General features: G+C 42.5%; 1 protein-coding gene across 1 annotated transcript in view; it reads right to left on the bottom strand.

Annotated features, from left to right (window-relative positions):
• The window catches only part of mast2 (microtubule associated serine/threonine kinase 2), a 181913-nt gene extending 162940 nt beyond the window's left edge, over window positions 1–18973 (bottom strand). Inside the window, 1 exon segment of the mRNA XM_051946956.1 lies at window positions 18118–18973. Coding sequence (XP_051802916.1) covers window positions 18118–18198 — 81 coding nt within the window. The 5' untranslated portion in view covers window positions 18199–18973.
• Window positions 18974–19327: the final 354 nt, after the last annotated feature.

Here is a 19327-nt window from a genome sequence, read left to right as displayed (position 1 = left end):
CACAGCACTGAGAGAAACAACAATCAAGTGACTTCATAAGAGCCCTGCTCCTGTGTCCAACTAACTGGAATGGCATCCATCTTCATAATTCGGTGTGACAACCATTACCTTTCCAAAGCCCATTCTCTCTCAAGCTGTGCATGATATAAAGCTAGCATGCTTTATTATTCCCATAGGGGTTTGTTGCACTGACTGCCAGGATATATGTGTGGTTTGGACACTGTGTTACCAAGTGCATTCTGTTTTTATTATTGGATCAGGCTGTCTGTCAAAGATCAGCGGGGACTAATTGACGGTCTTCCTCAGGTTTGGTCTTAATGTAACAAGTCCCTCATTTTCCCACATACTACTAAGTCTGTGTCAGAGGTCAACAAGGGTCAGCAGTGGTAGATTTTAAGTTAAAATGTTGCATTATCATGATTTAACTGAAATTTATCCTTTGTTTTACCTGGTTTTGTTCAATCCTGGACTGCAGCGGGCAGTCAGGGATGCAAAAGCAGGTATAGTCAAAAAATAGAGTTAATTTCATTATTTGTTTTATTGTTATTAATAAAGAGACACTCTTTTTCTCGCTCTCTCAAACACACACCGCTGCACTGGCTCTAATCACTCATAGGTATGAGCAGTTTAGTCCTGACATGTTCCCTGATCTGTTCAGCTGCATTGTGTTGTAATGACTGAGGCATCGTCCTGCTTGTGTTTTCTTTCTGACAGCATGCAGACTGGAGATGCACACTCCTGCTACCGAAAGCATTTTATTTTGAGTACAAAGTGCGTCCAGTTCATCATTTTTTATTCCTTATGCCAACTTTGTTACACCGCCAAGGAATGTGGTGGAGTAATGTGACAATCGGCATACATGAACCTGTCTGTGCACAACATTACTCAAAAACGAATTCATGGATTTGGATGAAATTTTCAGGGAAGGTCAGAAATGACACAAAGGCTTCCTAATTACATTTTGGCAGTGATGCAGCTTATAGTCCAGATCCTTGGATTTGTTAAGAATTTTGCATTGCAAGATCCTGGTAAGGCGTCACTGTAACTATAACAACAAGTGAACACTACATCAGCCGCCTACGGACAATCACATGATTGCGATCCTACTACAAACCCAGACTTACCCGGACTTATCTGTCCGAAATCACACAAGGAGCAAATGATTAAATTGTGGTGTGTTTCTGAGTCCCATCAATTCCCGCGACCTGCTACATATTTAGCTTCAATTTATGCTTCTTAGATAAACACTTCCTTTGTTGCTGGAATGGTGCCAAAATAAAAGCTTGTAACATTAAAAATACATCTTCAAAATAAAAGCATTGAGGGAATGACTATTTTAAGACTAGTAAAACAAGGGCTTGCAACAAGCAATGAACTGATCAACAAATCTTTGTAAGAGTAATTTACACACAATTCGGTATCCATAAATAACGTACATATGCATAACACACGCCTGTGCTCAGTGCAAGGTCATTTATATTTAAAGATTTCATCCACCAGAAATGATACAAAGACTGAGCGGCCTTGGCACAGTACCACACTCTCTGAATGCTTTTCTTGTTGAAAAAGTCAGAATGGGAACACTAACTGACGTCACCTTAATTGTGACAACTAGCTTAAAGCACGTCCACATCTAATATATCTGCATCCAGCTGAACAACAACTGCATCTTGTTCATCCTGATCATTTTAAAAACACAAGCATAGCTGATTCTGTTAGCAAAAAGGATCCTTCTATTCATCCATTATCTACACATCGCTTAATCTTCTGTACAGTCGTAGAGGTCTGAAGTCTATTTCAGCTGGCTCCAGGTGAAGGCAGGGCACACCCTGGACAGGTCACCAGTCTATCACACGGTTACACACAGAGAAAAACAATCACACTTACATTCACATCTACAGACAATTTAGAATCAGAAAATGACAAGATGGCTATGCTAATTTATGTAATGGTCTAAAACTGCTCTGTAATGCTACAATTCCACATTTTTTGGAATGTGCAATGTGCATTAATTCAACGAGCGATGTTTTGCCTTCAGACTAGATGAGATATCCTTAACCAATAGTCAACAGTCTTATCACTCAACAACGTTTTAATTAATAACATGAAGTGAACCCAGTAAACATAATTACTTGTCCCGACTGCGGTCACATGACATACATCATTCTGACAACGTATGTAATGGGACATGGTGAGCTTGTCTCACACAATCAGTTGGCAAATGGCTCCTAATAACATTGAGGTAGCCATGACTCATTTGGCAGATTGTCAACTAAATGTAAGACCGGTAGTTTGATCCGTGGCCCTTCCTTGTGTCAAAGTGTCCTTAGGCAAGATACTGAAACCCAAGCTGCTTAAGTTTTATTTAAATTATGTAATTGTTCTTCAGTCTGGTCAATACAGGAAATGGCCCTGAAAATCAACAGAACATCAAGGTAACATTAAATCAAACCAAGTTTTTAAAAAACAATTCGGTCCTGTAATTTAAATTATATAACAGCCTGCTGTAATTGCTTACTGCAACACACAGACACACACATACACAAAATATGACTGTATATGCTACGGCTGGACCCGAATATCCATTCGCTATGGCGGTATCCGGATATTAATTTTGGTATCCAAATGTTCACTCCCTCCCCCTCCAAAAAAAAACAGTTCTGCTATGACTGAGAAGGCATGATAGCAGGGAAGGAGGCTGGTAGGAGGTGAGCCAAAAAAGATGGAGGTTGTTAGTATAATATGCCGTCAAATTTGGGTCAAAAGTCGCACACGTGTAACACTCTCTCTCGCACGCGAAACACGTACCCTGCGCGAGCGGAAAAAAGTCTCCTAGGGCGCAAAAAACACTCTGCGCGCGCATGGCAATGTCTCCGCGCGCGAGGAGCCTCTTACGCGTGTGGAGACATTGCTACTCGTCCGTGTATGGTGCCATAATTATCTGTGGAGCTCTGATTTACGCGCACGGGGAGAAGACTTTTGACCCTTTGTGGGCGGATACCAGTGCTCGCCACAATCTCCCTATGATTGGCTGTCTGCGACAGCAAGAACTCACCCCCCACGTGGGCACAGTCGGCTGGAGCCCCTTTGATGTTGCTGCCGCTGTTCTGCAGCCCCGCCGAACAGAGAACTGAGCCCGGATCTCCAACTGCCCGTGGGTGAGTGTCTCCACGTACTTCTGGCTCTAAACGGGAGGTCTCAGTGCTCCATTGCGGGGCTGTCAGCCTTTAGACGTTAGTTAGCTCCATTGCTAACGGCAGTTACCCAGGTGGACTGACCAGAATCGGCCCAGAAGCCCAGCGTGTCTACTGCAGTGATTCTGACAGGGAGTTTAAGAGTGATCCTATAATTAAGGGTACATTTCAAGTCCATGGGGTGTAGACACGCTGGGCTTCTGGGCCGATTCTGGTCAGTCCACCTGGGTAACTGCCGTTAGCAATGGAGCTAACTTCGCTGTACTAAAGGCTGACAGCCCCGCAATGGAGCACTGAGACCTCCGGTTTAGAGCCAGAAATACGTGGAGACACTCACCCACCGGCAGTTGGAGATCCCAGCTCGGTTCTGTGTGTGTTTGGCGGAGCTGCAGAACAGCGGCAGCAGCATCAAAGGGGCACCAGCCGACTGTGTCATTTCCTCTCTTGTATACAGTGGCATCCCACGTGGGGGGGTGAGTTCTTGCTGTCGCAGACAGCCAATCATAGGGAGGTTGTGGCGAGCACTGGTATCCGCCCACAAAGTGTCAAAAGTCTTCTCCCCGCGCGTGTAGATCAGAGCTCCACGCACGCAGGAGGACAGTTTCGTGAGACACTGGACGCACGGAGCTTGGTCTGCACACGCAGAGACATTGCCACGCACGCGCAGAGTGTTTTTTGCGCCCGTGGAGACTTTTTTCCACTCGCGCGGGGTACGTGTTTCACGCGCGCGAAAGAGTGTTGCGCGCGCGACTTTTGACCCAAATTTGACGCCATAGTATAAACTCTAACAGTGTGTAGTGTCGAAAGATGTTACAGGGCTCCAGATTGTGACCAAAATTGTTGCATATGCAGTGATGGCTAGAAGTTGGGACTTTGCATGGCTATAGTAAGAGGATAGATGACTTTCTGTGCAAATTTGCAGATCTCTACCGCCTGTGCTACATTGACTTCAGGGTCCTTGAAAATTAGGCACTTTTCATGGGGGGCAATGTTCAGCAGTCCATATCTCTCTAAATAATGTGCCTCGAGGGCTCCCCCTGTATAAATTATAAGCCAGTCTGGTCTAGAGCAATACTAAATGGGGCTAAGACATTAATCTGTAAGAGTTCTAGTATTTTTAACAGCCTTAAGCCTACTTGCGAGTGGTTTTTACAAATAATTTATACATTTTGGGCAAGCCCCCCTGCTCTGTAGAGACTTCTTCTGAGTGTGTGTGTGTTGTTTCTAGGACATCACCAACATGCAGAGAGCTTGGAGAAAAATTTAATTTCAAATTTGAACACTTTATTGTCGCTGATGTTAACGTCGTTAACATCGCGAGACTCCGTCGGCTCCAGAACCAGCCCAGAATGTGGTGGCGGCATCTGGAGGACAGCACCAACTGAGCCTGAGCACCGCAAACGGAAAGCACCAAGCCACCAGAGCTGTCATTTTTAACTCGGCGGGTCCGCCGGCTGCTCTCCCCGGCCACAGACTGCTCAGACTCCCCGGCTGGCTAGCTATCCCCCGCTAGCTGCTCGGCTAACACCTGCCGCTCCTCACCGCTCATCTGCCCGGGACAAACCGCACCTGTTCCGGCTGTCAACGTCCCAGTCGCCCGCTAGGAGCTCCGGACAATGCGCTGCTCATTCGTTGGTGACTTTTCACGGCCGTGGAGGGTTTTAAGGCACACTTTGCCCAGCGACCAGTGATAGCTCGGCGGCTCCAGCTAACAAGTTGACGTGGAGGAGGAACTGGATCCCCCCCCCCCGCCCCCCCCCCCAAAAAAAAAAAAAAAAGTAGGATTAATTTTTTTGGCCACTAAAAGTTGATTTTGGCTCCTAAAAATGTCTAAATTGACGTATGTTGGTGGCCTAAAAAATGTCATTTAGGCGACCGGACCTCTCGGCCTTAAATCGAGTGCTGGATGCCTGTAATTTTTCACACAAAACTTTTTTATCATGATCTTCCACCACCAGCACCCACAGTGAAGATGGTGCTGCAACCACCTTCCTGAATATTTGGTGTTTTAGGATGGAATAAGCCTTGTGTCAAATGCTGCACAATAAAATGTGAATTGAAAACATAGGTTTTGCATTTACTGTACAAGTATTTATCAGCAATACAGTGAAAATGAGAGGAAATGTGAATATTTACTTCGCAAGGCAATTTTGGTGTACACCCCTAAATTTTCTGCTTGTGCTCCTAAAATTTTAAGTTAGGGGCCACTGTGCTCCTAGGAAAAAAAGTTAGTCTGAAGCCCTGCGTAGGGAAAAAATGCTCTGAGTCATTGTGGGCAGGGCTAAGCACAGGATGCGGTTTCAATGTTCACTTAAAACAGTAACAGGTGGAATTGCTGTGTTGGAACATTTACATGCAAGGAGATGGGCACTGCGAATAAAAAAAATAATGCACAGAAAAAAAATTGCAGGGCTGCCTCAAACTCTACGATTGGCTTCAAGATGGCACACACAGATGCAGCAGTTCAGTGCTCTCCTTTCAGTGCTCTGATGGGATGTTTGTGTGCATGTTTTTACTCGTTCTGACATGATTCTGCTAAGCGAATAACATCTACAGCTCAACACAATCTTCTAAATATAGGAATACACAGCAAGCAGACTTTGACAGCAGACGTTTTCTCTTCCCACGACATCCTGGTAGGTATAGCCAGGTGTGCAAGTTCTCTGTAGATTACTAATCCTGCGGGCAGGAGACGGAGGCACCTCATGGACTGGAAGAAAAAGCCAGGCTTCAGAGCCAACGTGCTGGTAAGTGTATGAAGGAAACCGTATAAGCCACTGCTTCCAAGTATCTTTCTCACTAACACAAGGTCCCTCACAAACAAGATGGATGAACTGAAGCAACAGGCGACAGCTAACAAAATTGTCAGGGACAGTTTCATTCTACTGATCACAGAGACTTGGGCTGTGTCCGAAATCGCATACTAACGTACTACTCATACTAAATGTGACGTCAAAATAAGTATGTAGTGCGTTCACATTGGATAGTATGAACAGATTGAGTACGCGAGAAATACCCGGATGTATACTATATCCGGAAAAATTTTAAGTATGCGCGGTGACCACACTAGTCATACTCAACCGCCCCATAATGCTTTGCGAGCTATCCACCGAAATGCAAGCCTCCGCGGGATATGTGGCCGGACCGCGGCAATTTTTATTTCATTTTATGTGGTTAAGTAGTCATCCTAATCACCCCACAGATTTGAGAAATAGGCGTTTTCTGACCAACATTTTAAATTTGTCAGACGCCTCACAACGTGCTACTGAATGCTAGCAGCTAGTTGCAGCAACTCGTTTTGCATACAGAAGAAGTAGCAGCTACCTCGAGTAGTACAACTGAAACGATTCGCATAATCTGGCTAATAACTGCATGAGGAGTGCCGGCTTGAAATTGCCACATTAACTATGCGACTGTTTGTTAGCGTAAAATCGACCTGAAGCCGGTATTCAGCCGAGATATTTGATAGCCGTACTTCCGGTTTTTGTCGTCGGAGGTTTGAAATGCATTATGGGAAACAGAGTAGTATACTACAGTGTGAACGGTCGGCATTCTAATCATACTTATAGTACGTAGTATACAGTATATACTCATTGAGAATGTAGTATGTAGTACGCTAGTATGCGATTTCGGACACAGCCTTGGCTTTATTCACTTATTCAAGACAGAGCTATTGTGCTAGCAGGCCGCATAGCTCACCGGCATGACAAGACCAGAGAGTCCGGTGAGAACAGAGGAGGGAGGTTATGCATTTATGTGAGCAACAGCTGGTGTGTGTACCCAGCCACTGACTCCCCAGGCCTGGAGTTTGTGACTGTTAAGTGCAGGCCCTGGAAGTCTACCGTCATCTCGCCAACTGCTGTGCATATACCACCTGATGCTAATGCTAGCTCAGCGCTTGGACACTTGCATGGCACGAATAGAGTCAACAGAGCAGGTATCCTGAGGCTGTTCACATCATAGCAGGGGCTTTTAACCATGCTGATTTGAAAGTAGGAGATCCCAAAATTCCACCAGTACATAAATCGTGCAACTAGGGGAGCAAATACATTGGCTAAGGTCTATTCTAACATCATGCGAGACTACAGGGCCAAACCACTGTCACACCTGGATATATGACTATCTGTCCCTGTTCTTAATTCCAGCATACACCCCCCTCAGGAAAACAGTGTTTCCCCTCCTATATGTCCGCCTCGCTGGTGTAGGCCACCGCCTCACTACAATATTGCCGCCTCACTAGTCCGCGCCCAAAAAAAAACAAAAAACGGAAAGCACCAAGCCACCGGAGCGGTCATTTTTAACTGTGCGGGTCCGCCGGCTGCTCTCCCCCGGTCTCCCCCGCTAGCCGGTCGGCTAACACCTGCCGCCGCTCTTCTGCCCGGGACAAACTACGCGCACAATATAAAGAATGTAATTTTATTTAAATTGTATTTATTTGTTAATCTTTATGAGGCAGTGGCACCTTACTTTTTTGTTGTACTTTGTTATTCCTAATGTTGCTTTCAAGCAAACGGACTACCTCCTGGCTCTTTTAAGGTCCCCTCTTTAATTTTTTAAGCTTATTAATATGTTATTTAAGGTTTAAGCTCATATTTTGATTGGTTTTTCAAAAATAAAAACGTTGTTCATTGATTTAAGTGTGCCTATGAGTACTTTTTAAACATTGTGAACATATTTCACAATACCGTGATAATATCGATAACCGTGATAATTTTGATAACAATTATCGTGATATCAAATTTTCATATCGTTACATGCCTAAGTTCAACTAAGTTGTGATTGTAAAGATGAATACAGACTGATTTTTTTTTTGGAATTAGAGACTGATTATTTTGATTCTAATGGTAAGCAGGTTGAAAGAAACAATCTCATTAAAAGAAATTGACTTCCTGAGAAGTTATATTTATTTTTTTATTTTATGTAAACAACGCGAAGTACGGGCCACTAGTTTTTTTGTACAGGCTACCAGAAATTTAGATTTGGCAGGAGTTGGTGGCCCGTATTTTCCTATACGGGCCACCAGAGATTTTGACAAAGCTTACACACTGCTGTCCTGAGTTACATTAGGCACAAAAGGGACACTGTCACCGTGGAGTGTATCCGCATCTATCCCAACCGCATGTCCTGGATAACAGAAGAAGTCCAGCTCTCGCTCAGGGTCAAAAATGTCACTTTCACATCTGGTGATGGGGCAAAATACAATGCTACGAAAGCCAACCTGAAAAGAGGCATCAAAGAGGCCAAGGCTGCTCACAGGAGGAAGCCTGTGACAACACAAGGCAAATTTCTCAGCTGTGAAGCATCGGTGGCAGAAACTAAACCACTTCTTTGCCTACAATGAGGTGCAGCCATCAGAGGCATCTGCATTACATTCACCAGTCCACAACATTCACGATCCACTATGAAGATGTGGCTACTGTGGGCTGCTGGATGTGATGCAGACACCAGCCCACAGCAGTCACATCCTCATGGTGGAAAACATGAGGTAAGGCCCACACTGAGGGTGGTGAACCCGAGGAAAGCTGCAGATCGGACGGGTCCTGAAGGTATGCTCGGACCAACTGGTTGGGATCTTCACAAGATCTTCAATTAGTGACTGTCACAGTCCACCTTCCTACCCTGCTTGAAGTCTTCAACCATACAGCCATGGCCATAAGTTTGGACACAGCATGACTTACTATGTCTGTTTTGATGTCTATGACAGAACATAACTAATATTTTTTGACAGCACCAGTTTAATTAGTCAAGAAATCAACAAGGGATATAATATTATCAATAAATTCCAACAATTGGAACAACTTTGTTCCCAAAACATAATATTAGAAGAAAACAACAAAAAATGCAGTACTTTCACAACCGAATTTGGTAAGAATAACAAAATGACACCAATCTCTTTTGATGTTTTTTTTAAATATGAAACTTAATATAGTTCTCAGGAGTTGTGTACTGTATTGTAAGTGACAATTTTGTGGTATTTTCTAAGATTCACAAGCGTCATGGTACTTGTGTCCAAACTTATGGCCATGGCTGTAGTTCCGCTGCCAACAAAGACCACCATCAGCAGCCTAAATGGCTACTGTCCAGTGGCAGTTATTCCAGTCATAATGAAGTATTTTGAGAAACTGTTTTGGACACGCATCATCTTCAACTTCCTACCCATTTTTGACACATACCAGTTTGCCTACAGAGCTAATAGATCCACAGAGGAAGCTGTCACCACAACTGTCCACGCTGCCCTGACACACTTAGAGCAGCGTGTAAGCTATGCTAGACTGCTCTTTGGGTCATTCCATATCATTTCAACCAGTGGTCCCCACCTGACCCCAAAAAATAAAAGACATCGGATTCAAAGGTCAACATTAAACATAGAAGGGTTTATAGAAGCAAGTTGTGCTTGGTGTCAAAATTTAGGGAAATTCCTGAAATTTCACATGATGTCTTTTATTTTTTCATACCGCCTATCCCACATGCTGATATTAACCTTTGAATCTGAAGGTCGAACAGATATTTTTGATTTTTAGCTGTTCATATTTCATGCATTACATACCATAGCACTTTCATTTTATATAGATCCAATCCTTAGATAGCCAAATTATACCACATAAAATTTCTAATGAATATGATGCTTAGTTTTTGTGTAATGGGTGGCCAAATGTAACAGTTTAGAAGTTTGTGATTTATACAATCGCAACTTTGTCATTCTCTCTAACATGCAATTATAAACATAAAGTAAATATTTTCACATTTCTGAGGACTACAGGTCACTGTGAAATGATCCTGAAAATTTCAGATCTCTATCTTTTGTTGTTCAGACATTATAGAAGTCTGAAAATGGTCAAAAATTTCAAGTCTTAATTTTGGCTGCAATAATAGGGTACCCCCTACCTACTTCAAATGGCCATAACTTTAAAACTAATGACAATAAAGCATTCAAATTTTGGATTTTCCCATCATATATAACGTACTAAATTTATGTAAAAACTTAGCAAAATCTGAGAGGGTCAGGTGGGAAGTTTTCTTAAAATTGGTTGATTTCATACGGAATGACCCCTTTGTAGATTTTAGCTCCACATTTAACACCATCCTGAGACTACCCTTCTCTATCTGCTTCTGGAACAAGGCCATCCTGACAGATCAACCCCAGAGGGTGAGCATAGGCCCCTACATCTCCTTAGCCCTCAGCATCAACTCCCTACAGGGCTGTGTTCTGATCCCCCTGCTTTACATCCTCTACACTAGAGGCATTCAAATAAAATTCAAAGTGGTTCAGTCAGAGAAAATTTATTAAAGCAAAGGTCCAGAATACCACAATGTCTAACCTGGATTTGTGTATATGTATTGTATTATACACACGTGGACAAAATTGTTGGTACCCCTCAGTTAAAGAAGGAAAAACCCACAATTCTCACCGAAATCACTTGAAACTCACAAAAGTAACAATAAATAAAAATTTATTGAAAATTAAATAATCAAAAACAGCCATCACTTTTGAATTGTTGATTAACATAATTATTTAAAAAAACAAACTAATGAAACAGGCCTGGACAAAAATGATGGTACCTCTATAAAAGATTGAAAACTATTTGACCAGAGTGACATGATTAACTCAGGTGTGTCATTTAATTGACATCACAGGTGTTTCCAAACTCATAATCAGTCAGTCTGCCTATTTAAAGGGAGACAAGTAGTCACCCTGCTGTTTGGTGAAAAGGTGTGTACCACACTGAACATGGACAACAGAAAGCGAAGGAGAGAATTGTCCCAGGACATCCGAAAAAAAATTATAGACAAACATCTTAAAGGTAAAGGCTATAAGACCATCTCTAAACAGCTTGAAGTTCCTGTGACAACAGTGGCTCATATTATTCAGAAGTTCAAGACCCACGGGACAGTAGCCAACCTCTCCGGACGTGGCCGCAAGAGGAAAATTGATGACAAATTGAAGAGACGGATCGTTGGAATTGTATCCAAAGAGCCCAGAGCAACCTCCAAAGAAATTAAAGGTGAACTCCAAGGCCAAGGTACATCAGTGTCAGATCGCACCATTCGTCGTTGTTTGAGCCAAAGTGGACTTCATGGGAGACGACCAAGGAGGACACCACTGCTGAAAAAAACTCATAAAAAAGCCAGACTGGAATTTGCAAAAATGCATGTTGACAAGCCACAAAGCTTCTGGGAGAATGTCCTTTGGACAGATGAGACCAAACTGGAGCTTTTTGGTAAGGCACATCAACTCTATGTTCATAGACTCAAAAACCAAGCATACGAAGAAAAGAACACTGTCCCTACGGTGAAACATGGAGGAGGCTCAGTAATGTTTTGGGGCTGCTTTGCTGCATCTGGCACAGGGTGTCTTGAAAGTGTGCAAGGTACGATGAAATCTGAAGACTATCAAGGCATTCTGGAGAGAAATGTGCTGCCTAGTGTCAGAAAGCTTGGTCTCAGTCGCAGGTCATGGGTCTTCCAACAGGACAACGATCCAAAACACACAGCCAAAAACACCCAAGAATGGCTGAGAGAAAAGCGTTGGACTATTCTAAAGTGGCCTTCTATGAGCCCAGATCTGAATCCCATTGAACATATGTGGAAGGAGCTGAAACATGCCATTTGGAGAAGACACCCATCAAACCTGAGACAACTGGAGCTGTTTGCTCATGAGGAGTGGGCCAAAATACCTGTTGACAGCTGCAGAACGCTCATTGACAAATACAGAAATCGTTTAATTGCAGTGATTGCCTCAAAAGGTTGTGCAACAAAATATTAAGTTATGGGTACCATCGTTTTTGTCCAGCCCTATTTCATTAGTTTGTTTTTTTAAATAATTATGTTAATCAACAATTCAAAAGTGATGGCTGATTTTGATTATTTAATTTTCAATAAATTTTTATTTATTGTTACTTTTGTGAGTTTCAAGTGATTTCAGTGAGAATTGTGGGTTTTTCCTTCTTTAACTGAGGGGTACCAACAATTTTGTCCACGTGTGTATATGTTGATGTAACCTAGGGGTTTCATTAGCATCTGCATGTAATCAATAACTGACCATCAAATCAAATAAATTCATTACGGTTCAAAAACATTTTGACAACATTTATTAATAAATAACTCTTGATATAATTGTATATCTTAAAATAAAGTGCAGAACTTGAAAAAAAAAACTAAACCACCTGTCCCTTTGCCCTTGTTATTGTAGAGCCCTGTAGGAGTATCTCACAAATTAAAACTCTTGAGTCTTCAATAGACAACACATAATTTAAAAAAATATATAAAATAAGATCTATATCCATGATCTGAGTGAAATATGGACATAACAAAAACAGCTCAATTGGTTAATGTTGATATAAATAAAAATCAGACTTAATTTAGAGTTATTTCACCATTTGTAAGCACCTCAGTGGCAAAGGATGGCTGCCAGTCTGCTGCTAAGCTCTTCATGTTCCTCCCCAACTGCTTGGAGTAACATCAAGTGATTTCTTCATGCAACTTCTGTTTCTGTCGTTATAGCAACTTTGTTAGTTTGCCTTCCCCAATTTAGTGCAGTTTTTACACGCAAGTTGAAGAAAAGTTGTGTTAGCCCACTCACCCAGCTGACATCCAGACAATTTTAACGCCATGTAGACTAGTACACTATTTCTACCACTGGCATTCAAGATTGCCACTGAATAAGATCATGGTGCCACACTAACATTTCATCCAAAACAGGAAGTCCTGATCAAGTCTTCCTTATTTGTAATAGGAAGTATCTGAGTGTACAGAGTCTGAAGCAAAATTTATACTTTCATATATAATCATCACAGTCCCAATAATTTATTTGTTAATAGGGGTCAGGAGAAGACAGAACAAAGGCTGTTGGTGATGAAAATGTTAGGATGGATGCTTAAAATTTTCACGTTTTCATATTTAGCAGGCCTATAGTGAAGCCTACACATATATCCCTAATACCACAGCACTGCAACTGTGTGACATCGGCTTGGGTTAGTTACCTCTGTAGCTACACCTGCCAACCATCTAACATTGCCAGGCTTTAGCATATAGTGATACAACTAGGGCTGGACCCGAATATCCCGAATATCCGTTCACTACGGCACTATCTGGATATTAATTTTGGTATCCGAATATTCGCCCCCCCCCAACCCCCCGCCGTCGGACGTCACCGGGCGGAAAGAATATGCAGCGTTACGGTCTTCCCTCCGCCTTCGGCCCACATCGCCTCATCTCGTCCTGTGATCACATAAACATATACACATATGTCGATGTGATCACCCCCTCCTCCCCCCAGACGAAAATATTCGGAGCTCGTCCCTTCCCTGCGCCTTCGGCCCAATCCGGCTCATCCCGCCGTGTTCTTCGGGTCATTTCAGCTCCTCCATTCGTGTTTGTAAACACCACCCGAATGGCCGGGTGGCTGCCGACTCTGAAGCCACGCTTCACTTCGTTGCATAAACACAAGACAAGATGCTGAAGACCGGTGTTTGGGAATTCTTCAGTTTAACTAAAGACTAAACGAGGGCAAAATGTGGACCCGGGAGACCAGACGAACGGATCTGACTATTCGGCCCGTCTCCGCCGTGATTCTACGTGGTTTAGGTCAGGCGAGTTGTCTGACCATTCGAGCCCAGTAATATCCTGGTCAGCAAACTATTTGGTTGAAGTTTTGATATCACAGTGGGCAGGTGCTAAGACCTATCTTCACAAGACTGCAGTCATCCCTGTTGCTTGTGTAACTTTCCTGCAAAACTATTCCCTTCCAGTCAATTTTCCTTTAATGTGCTTCAATACAGTATTCTGCCAACAGTCAGGCATTTCAGCAATAACCTTCTGTGGCTCACCCTCCTAGTGAAGGGTGTCGATCATCTTCTGAACAATTTTTAAGCCAGCCATCTTCCTCACAGCAGTAGGTAACTAGTGTAATTAACTAGGTTGAAAGACATACAGTATTTTCACTGTTTGAACAATAATTTCCTAAAACTCTAAAAAAATAAATTAAAAAAAAAAAAATAGAGCTAATATTTTAAGACAATGGATTTCTGAGCTTCATTGGCTATAAGCCTTAATTAACATTTAATATGCTTTTTAGAGTTGATTTATAGCTGCTAAGTTTGACAGTGTCTCCCCTGGGTTGAACTGGCTGTGAGGTGGTGGGGTGTAGGCAAGGGTTGAATGTCTTTGCATCGGCAAGCGCCGTAGGCGCGAAACAACTAGGGGGGTCCGAAAAAATTTTGAAAATCAAGATGCAAAATGGGGCATTCTGGCACAATTTGGAGCACATTTTGTTGTATTTGTAGCCATTTCCAAAAACTAAATTAAATAAAATTTTCATGTTTCTTTTCTAAAAATTTGTGATAGGGAGAAAATATGACAAATCATAGATCATGATCATGATCATAGATTTCCGCAGATCCAAACCCCCTCTTCTTCCAGTGAACACTTGTGGCGTGGACATCGAGATAGTGACATAATATAAATATTTAGGTGTCCACCTTGATAATAAGTTGGACTGGTCTACAAATGTAGACTTCATCTACAAAAAGGGCCAGAGCCGACTTTATTGCCTCAGAAGACTTCGATCACTAGACATCTGCAGTAAGATGCTGCAGATGTTTTATCAGTCTGTGGTAGCAAGTGTCCTGTTTTATGCTGCAGTCTGCTGGGGAGGCAGCATAAAACAGAAGGATGCAAGGCATCTGAACAAATTGATTAAAAAAGCTGGCTCTGTGGTTGGAATCGGATTGAACACATTGGAGGATGAGGTGGAGAGACGGGCACTGAGCAAGATGGAGGCCATTCTGACAAGCATGGATCATCCACTTCACATCTGCCTCAATGAACAACGAAACATCAGTGGACGGCTCCTATCCCTGCGCTGCAAGGCGCAGGGATAGGAGCTGACTTACCATAAGGGTAAGGAGCTGACTTACCATCAGCAGTCAGGCTATTCAATTCAAAATTAAACAGATAAGAACCCTGACAACTGAATTTCCCTTCGGGGATGAATAAAGTGATTCTGATTCTGAAATATAAACCCACTTGTCCTTGCGATCAAAACATGTCAACTAGTCCAGTCTATTATATTCTGGTCAGATTTCCACAAGCCATTCCAAAATGCCACATCAGTTCTTATTACAAATTTGAAAAAGATGACAAAGGACTTGAATCTGGAATCAAGTGGTGACTTTTACTTTTTTTCTAAAAACAACTATGTTAGGTACCAAATTCCCACTTCATTTTTATTTATAATAAAAAGGTTATGTCATGACCTTCATTTTACTTAAAAATGTGAAAGAAAACTTCAACTCTGGGTTAACAACTGGTTTTCTGAAGGAGTTAGTTCTGTTTTCAAAACTGTTACCTTTTTGAACACAGAACTAGAATTTGAACACAGAATTTGTTTTGCCATTGAACGATATAATTTCGGGCACTCTATAAATCATTTTATCAAAAGAAACTAGGAACTTTATATTCCATTGAAATCATTTGTCTCGTTCATGAGAACAGGTTTTGCCGTGCCTAAATTTTTTAACAGGAGCCATTTTTGCAGTCACTGTCAATTCGTATCGCCGCAGAAAACAAAACAGTAAGCAAACTCAATAAAAGAAGCGAGATCGATGCCTACACTGGGTTGCTCACTTTATTTTGATGACATGCGATAGTTTTGATACTTAATTTGACATATGGCTGTGAAACACACCTGCTTTTAGCCCCGAAAAACGAAACGATGGAGCGCTGCCGCTTCTTGTCCGCCATGCTTGTTGATGCTAGGAACGTTCGCCAATCGGAACGACCGACATTTCAAACACGATCTTGCGGGATGTCATACAAGAACTGAGTGTTACCGACCAATGGGGATGTACCTTGCTGTCTTCAGCCACGGCGAGAAAAGGCTGCCATTCTGGCTTGTTGATTTCAGCGGCGAATATACCGGACTTATGTTGCTTTCTAATATTTAGCATTACTTTTTTTTTTTTTTTTGGCACGGACCAGTGAGGCGGCAATGTCGGCAAAATTGTAAAGAGGCGGTGGGCTATACCAGCGAGGCGGCCCGCCTCGACGGTCATATAGGAGGGGAAACACTGGTTTAACAATATCTAACAAGATTACCAAGATTCAACAAAATCTCTGCGAGAGTCAAAATACAATGAGCAGTAGGTGATATATTGATCTTAAATTTAATTTTGATCTTATGTATCTTTCCCTGAACATCAGCAGGGAAAACTAGTGACACGGCACACGATGGCCTTATATTCTGGCCTCTTTTCAGCAAATTAATGACTGTCTCACCATGACAATGCCCAGAGTGTATATTTTAAACTTTCAGCAGACAATACTGCAAAGGTTTTTAATTTTACCGTAACCGTAGGACAGCTGGTTTCAGGCCAGTTCTGAATAGGCTGCATCAGTGACTGTAGCTCTAAAAACCACTAACCTGTTGCTGGGCACACCTTCAGGAAACCTCTCACTGCATCATGATTAAAGGGGAACTTCGTTTTTTTTTCAACCTGGGGTCTGTTTCCATATGTAATTTCATACATGTGAGTGATGGAGAAATGAATTTTCGACATAGCTCCAGTATTTAGCCAGGCAGGCAGCTTCGCAGCTCAGCTAGCAGCTCGGCTAGTGAAAAGTATGGAGCAACGTGCTTTTTGCCCCACACTGACCGGCTCAGATAGTCTCAAAACACCGGTTTTGGCGAGAGCTCTCGCGCGATTTCAGAACGAGATTTGCTTTCTAGCGTCCTGAGATTTGGATACAGACCACAACAAAGAGCAATCGCCAGGTAATGTGGAGGTTTTCGTTCACTTCTCATCTCTAGTATGTTGTGGGACACTCATTGAGACTATCTGAGCCGGTCAGTGTGGGGCAAAAAGCACGTTAGGGCGGACTTTGACGCGGGGGGGCCAGCTGCCCCATACTTGACATTCTTAATGATGTGCAAATGGGCAACACCAGAGCTGATGCCATGCCTATTGGACAACAGATGTCAAGCAAGCCATACTGGAAATGCTTAATCTGTAGACGTGGCGTTCGTGAACGAGTCAGACGTTTGAACCGCTCTTTAAAGTTAACGAGACTGGAGCGGAGCCACATTTACTGCTTTATCAGGGAGGAGGAGCTATTATGAACACTGCATCGGGGACTGTAGCCCCCGTTCATGGGTCGCCCGTCCAACCAGCTGAGCTACTCGGACACCCCATTAGTCCGTTTTTGAGTAATGTTGCTAACAATCAGATAAACAAACGTATACTGATCGTCACATAGCTACACCACATTCCTTGATGGAGTATAAAAAAGAAAAAAACAATGTAAACCACACACGAACATTTTAACAATACAGAAAAAAAACAAACAGAATATAATCTATAGTTATATAAAATATTTAAATAAAACTAAATAGAGCACAAATTGGTGCGATGTGTAAGTTTGAATTCTTCTGATCACATCTATCTTATAGCAGCTACCAGTGATTGTTTCCTTGATAAAAACAAGTAACCCTTGGTTAACTTCTAAAATAAATGAATATAACAATGTGCCAGTCTTTTGAACGGCTCTTTGAAAGGAACGGTTCCTCAAGATCCGGCTCCCTTCAACGAGTCAGAAATCCCATCTCCAGTCAGCATTATTCAGAACATAGTTTGGTACAAATGGATCAAAAAAGCACTGTTTAGCCTTTTCAACAGATAAGCGGGATTGTCAAAGAGCAAATCTGAGCATGGTGACATGAGGCAGGCTCATATAAATAAGAATTCTGTTTTAAATGCAACACAACATTTTGTGGTTGTCCTTTGCTCTGTGCATGGACTGACAGATTCATATTGGACCAAGGACAACTAGTTTCTAGTACTAGTTCTAGTTTTAAGCTTGTTTTTTCAGTTTTAACTTGTCCCTTATAACACAGCAAAGTGGCAGAACTCCTGTCTTTCCTACTCACCGCATCTTTCTCTTGTCCCCCACTCTCCAGCTGCTCCACGGCACACAGCTTCCTCTTGTTTGGATTTTCTGTCCTCTTCATCTTTGTCTTTACCGTAAAAACACTTCCCTGTCTGTTTGGAACTGGCCCAGATGACAGCCCCAGGTTTCAACGTGTCAGCTGGTCTGGTGTGGACTTCAGCTCGCTGCTAAAACGAAATTCATCGCTTGCTGGTGTAGTTGAGAGTCTACTGGTAATTTTGTTCAGGGTAGCCATTCTCGGTCAGCAACCAGTCCTGCAGCAAAGCTTCGCCATTCTAGAGCCTAACTACACTGATCGTGTTGACTCCACATCTGGAAAACACGTCGTGACAAGCTGTCAATCAACCTTGCAACACCAGCAGCTGCTAGTCTCCTTGAAGACAATGAACAGGGAGCTGAAGTCGGTCACATGGATAGTTTAACGTCTGCTGGGTAAAAATGATCCATGCTAGGCTAGTTTTTGATGCACCTATGACGACACCTCAAACCAACTTGTTAGTTCGTGATGGCTGCTGCTTGCTAAAAGCTAGCTACCCACTGCTTGACTAGCTGAGCCGCTAGCCAGGCTGCCTGCTAACGTCTACCTGCCGAGTATCACCGTGACACCATGACAGGTCTGCCCTCACTCCCAACAGGCACTGCCAAATTATTCCCCCAAAGAGTCCAGTGCGTTTATTCGGGTTCGATGATTTTTCAGATTGTAAAAGTCTTCTTAGAACCCTCGTCCATCCTCCGATAAAGACTGAGCTATGTGTGTGAAGACCGGGTTGAAGTGCAGGGCACGGCACAGCTCAGCCTGTTTCCTGACTCTGATCCGGTCAGTGCAGTAAGGGGGAGGAAAGACGCGACGTCCGGTTTGTTCATTGTTACCAAAATAAAAGTATTGTGTCTTGAAGGTAAAGACATAGACGGAACATCCATCACTTTATCACCTGTAAGGTGTCAGATCAGTCATTTGTGTTTTTTTATTTTGTTTTTGTAATGTTTGCATTGTTTTTCTAACAACCACCTGTCAAATTACAATGCCAAAACGTATTTTACTTTGAAAACAGATTAATTCTCTTCCCATGTTTGATTTCAGCTTCATCTACAGACTCAAATTGATGTTTTCTTCATGCAAAAATCCCAAACAGATTCCAACGGATTAATGAAAATTAATCTAAAATGTAAACAAAAAATAAAAAATGTTT

This window comes from Acanthochromis polyacanthus, chromosome 4, assembly GCF_021347895.1.
Source record: "Acanthochromis polyacanthus isolate Apoly-LR-REF ecotype Palm Island chromosome 4, KAUST_Apoly_ChrSc, whole genome shotgun sequence".
Taxonomy (NCBI): Eukaryota; Metazoa; Chordata; class Actinopteri; family Pomacentridae; genus Acanthochromis; species Acanthochromis polyacanthus.
Note: the sequence above shows the minus strand (reverse complement) of the source record. Positions and strands in the feature narration are given on the sequence as shown.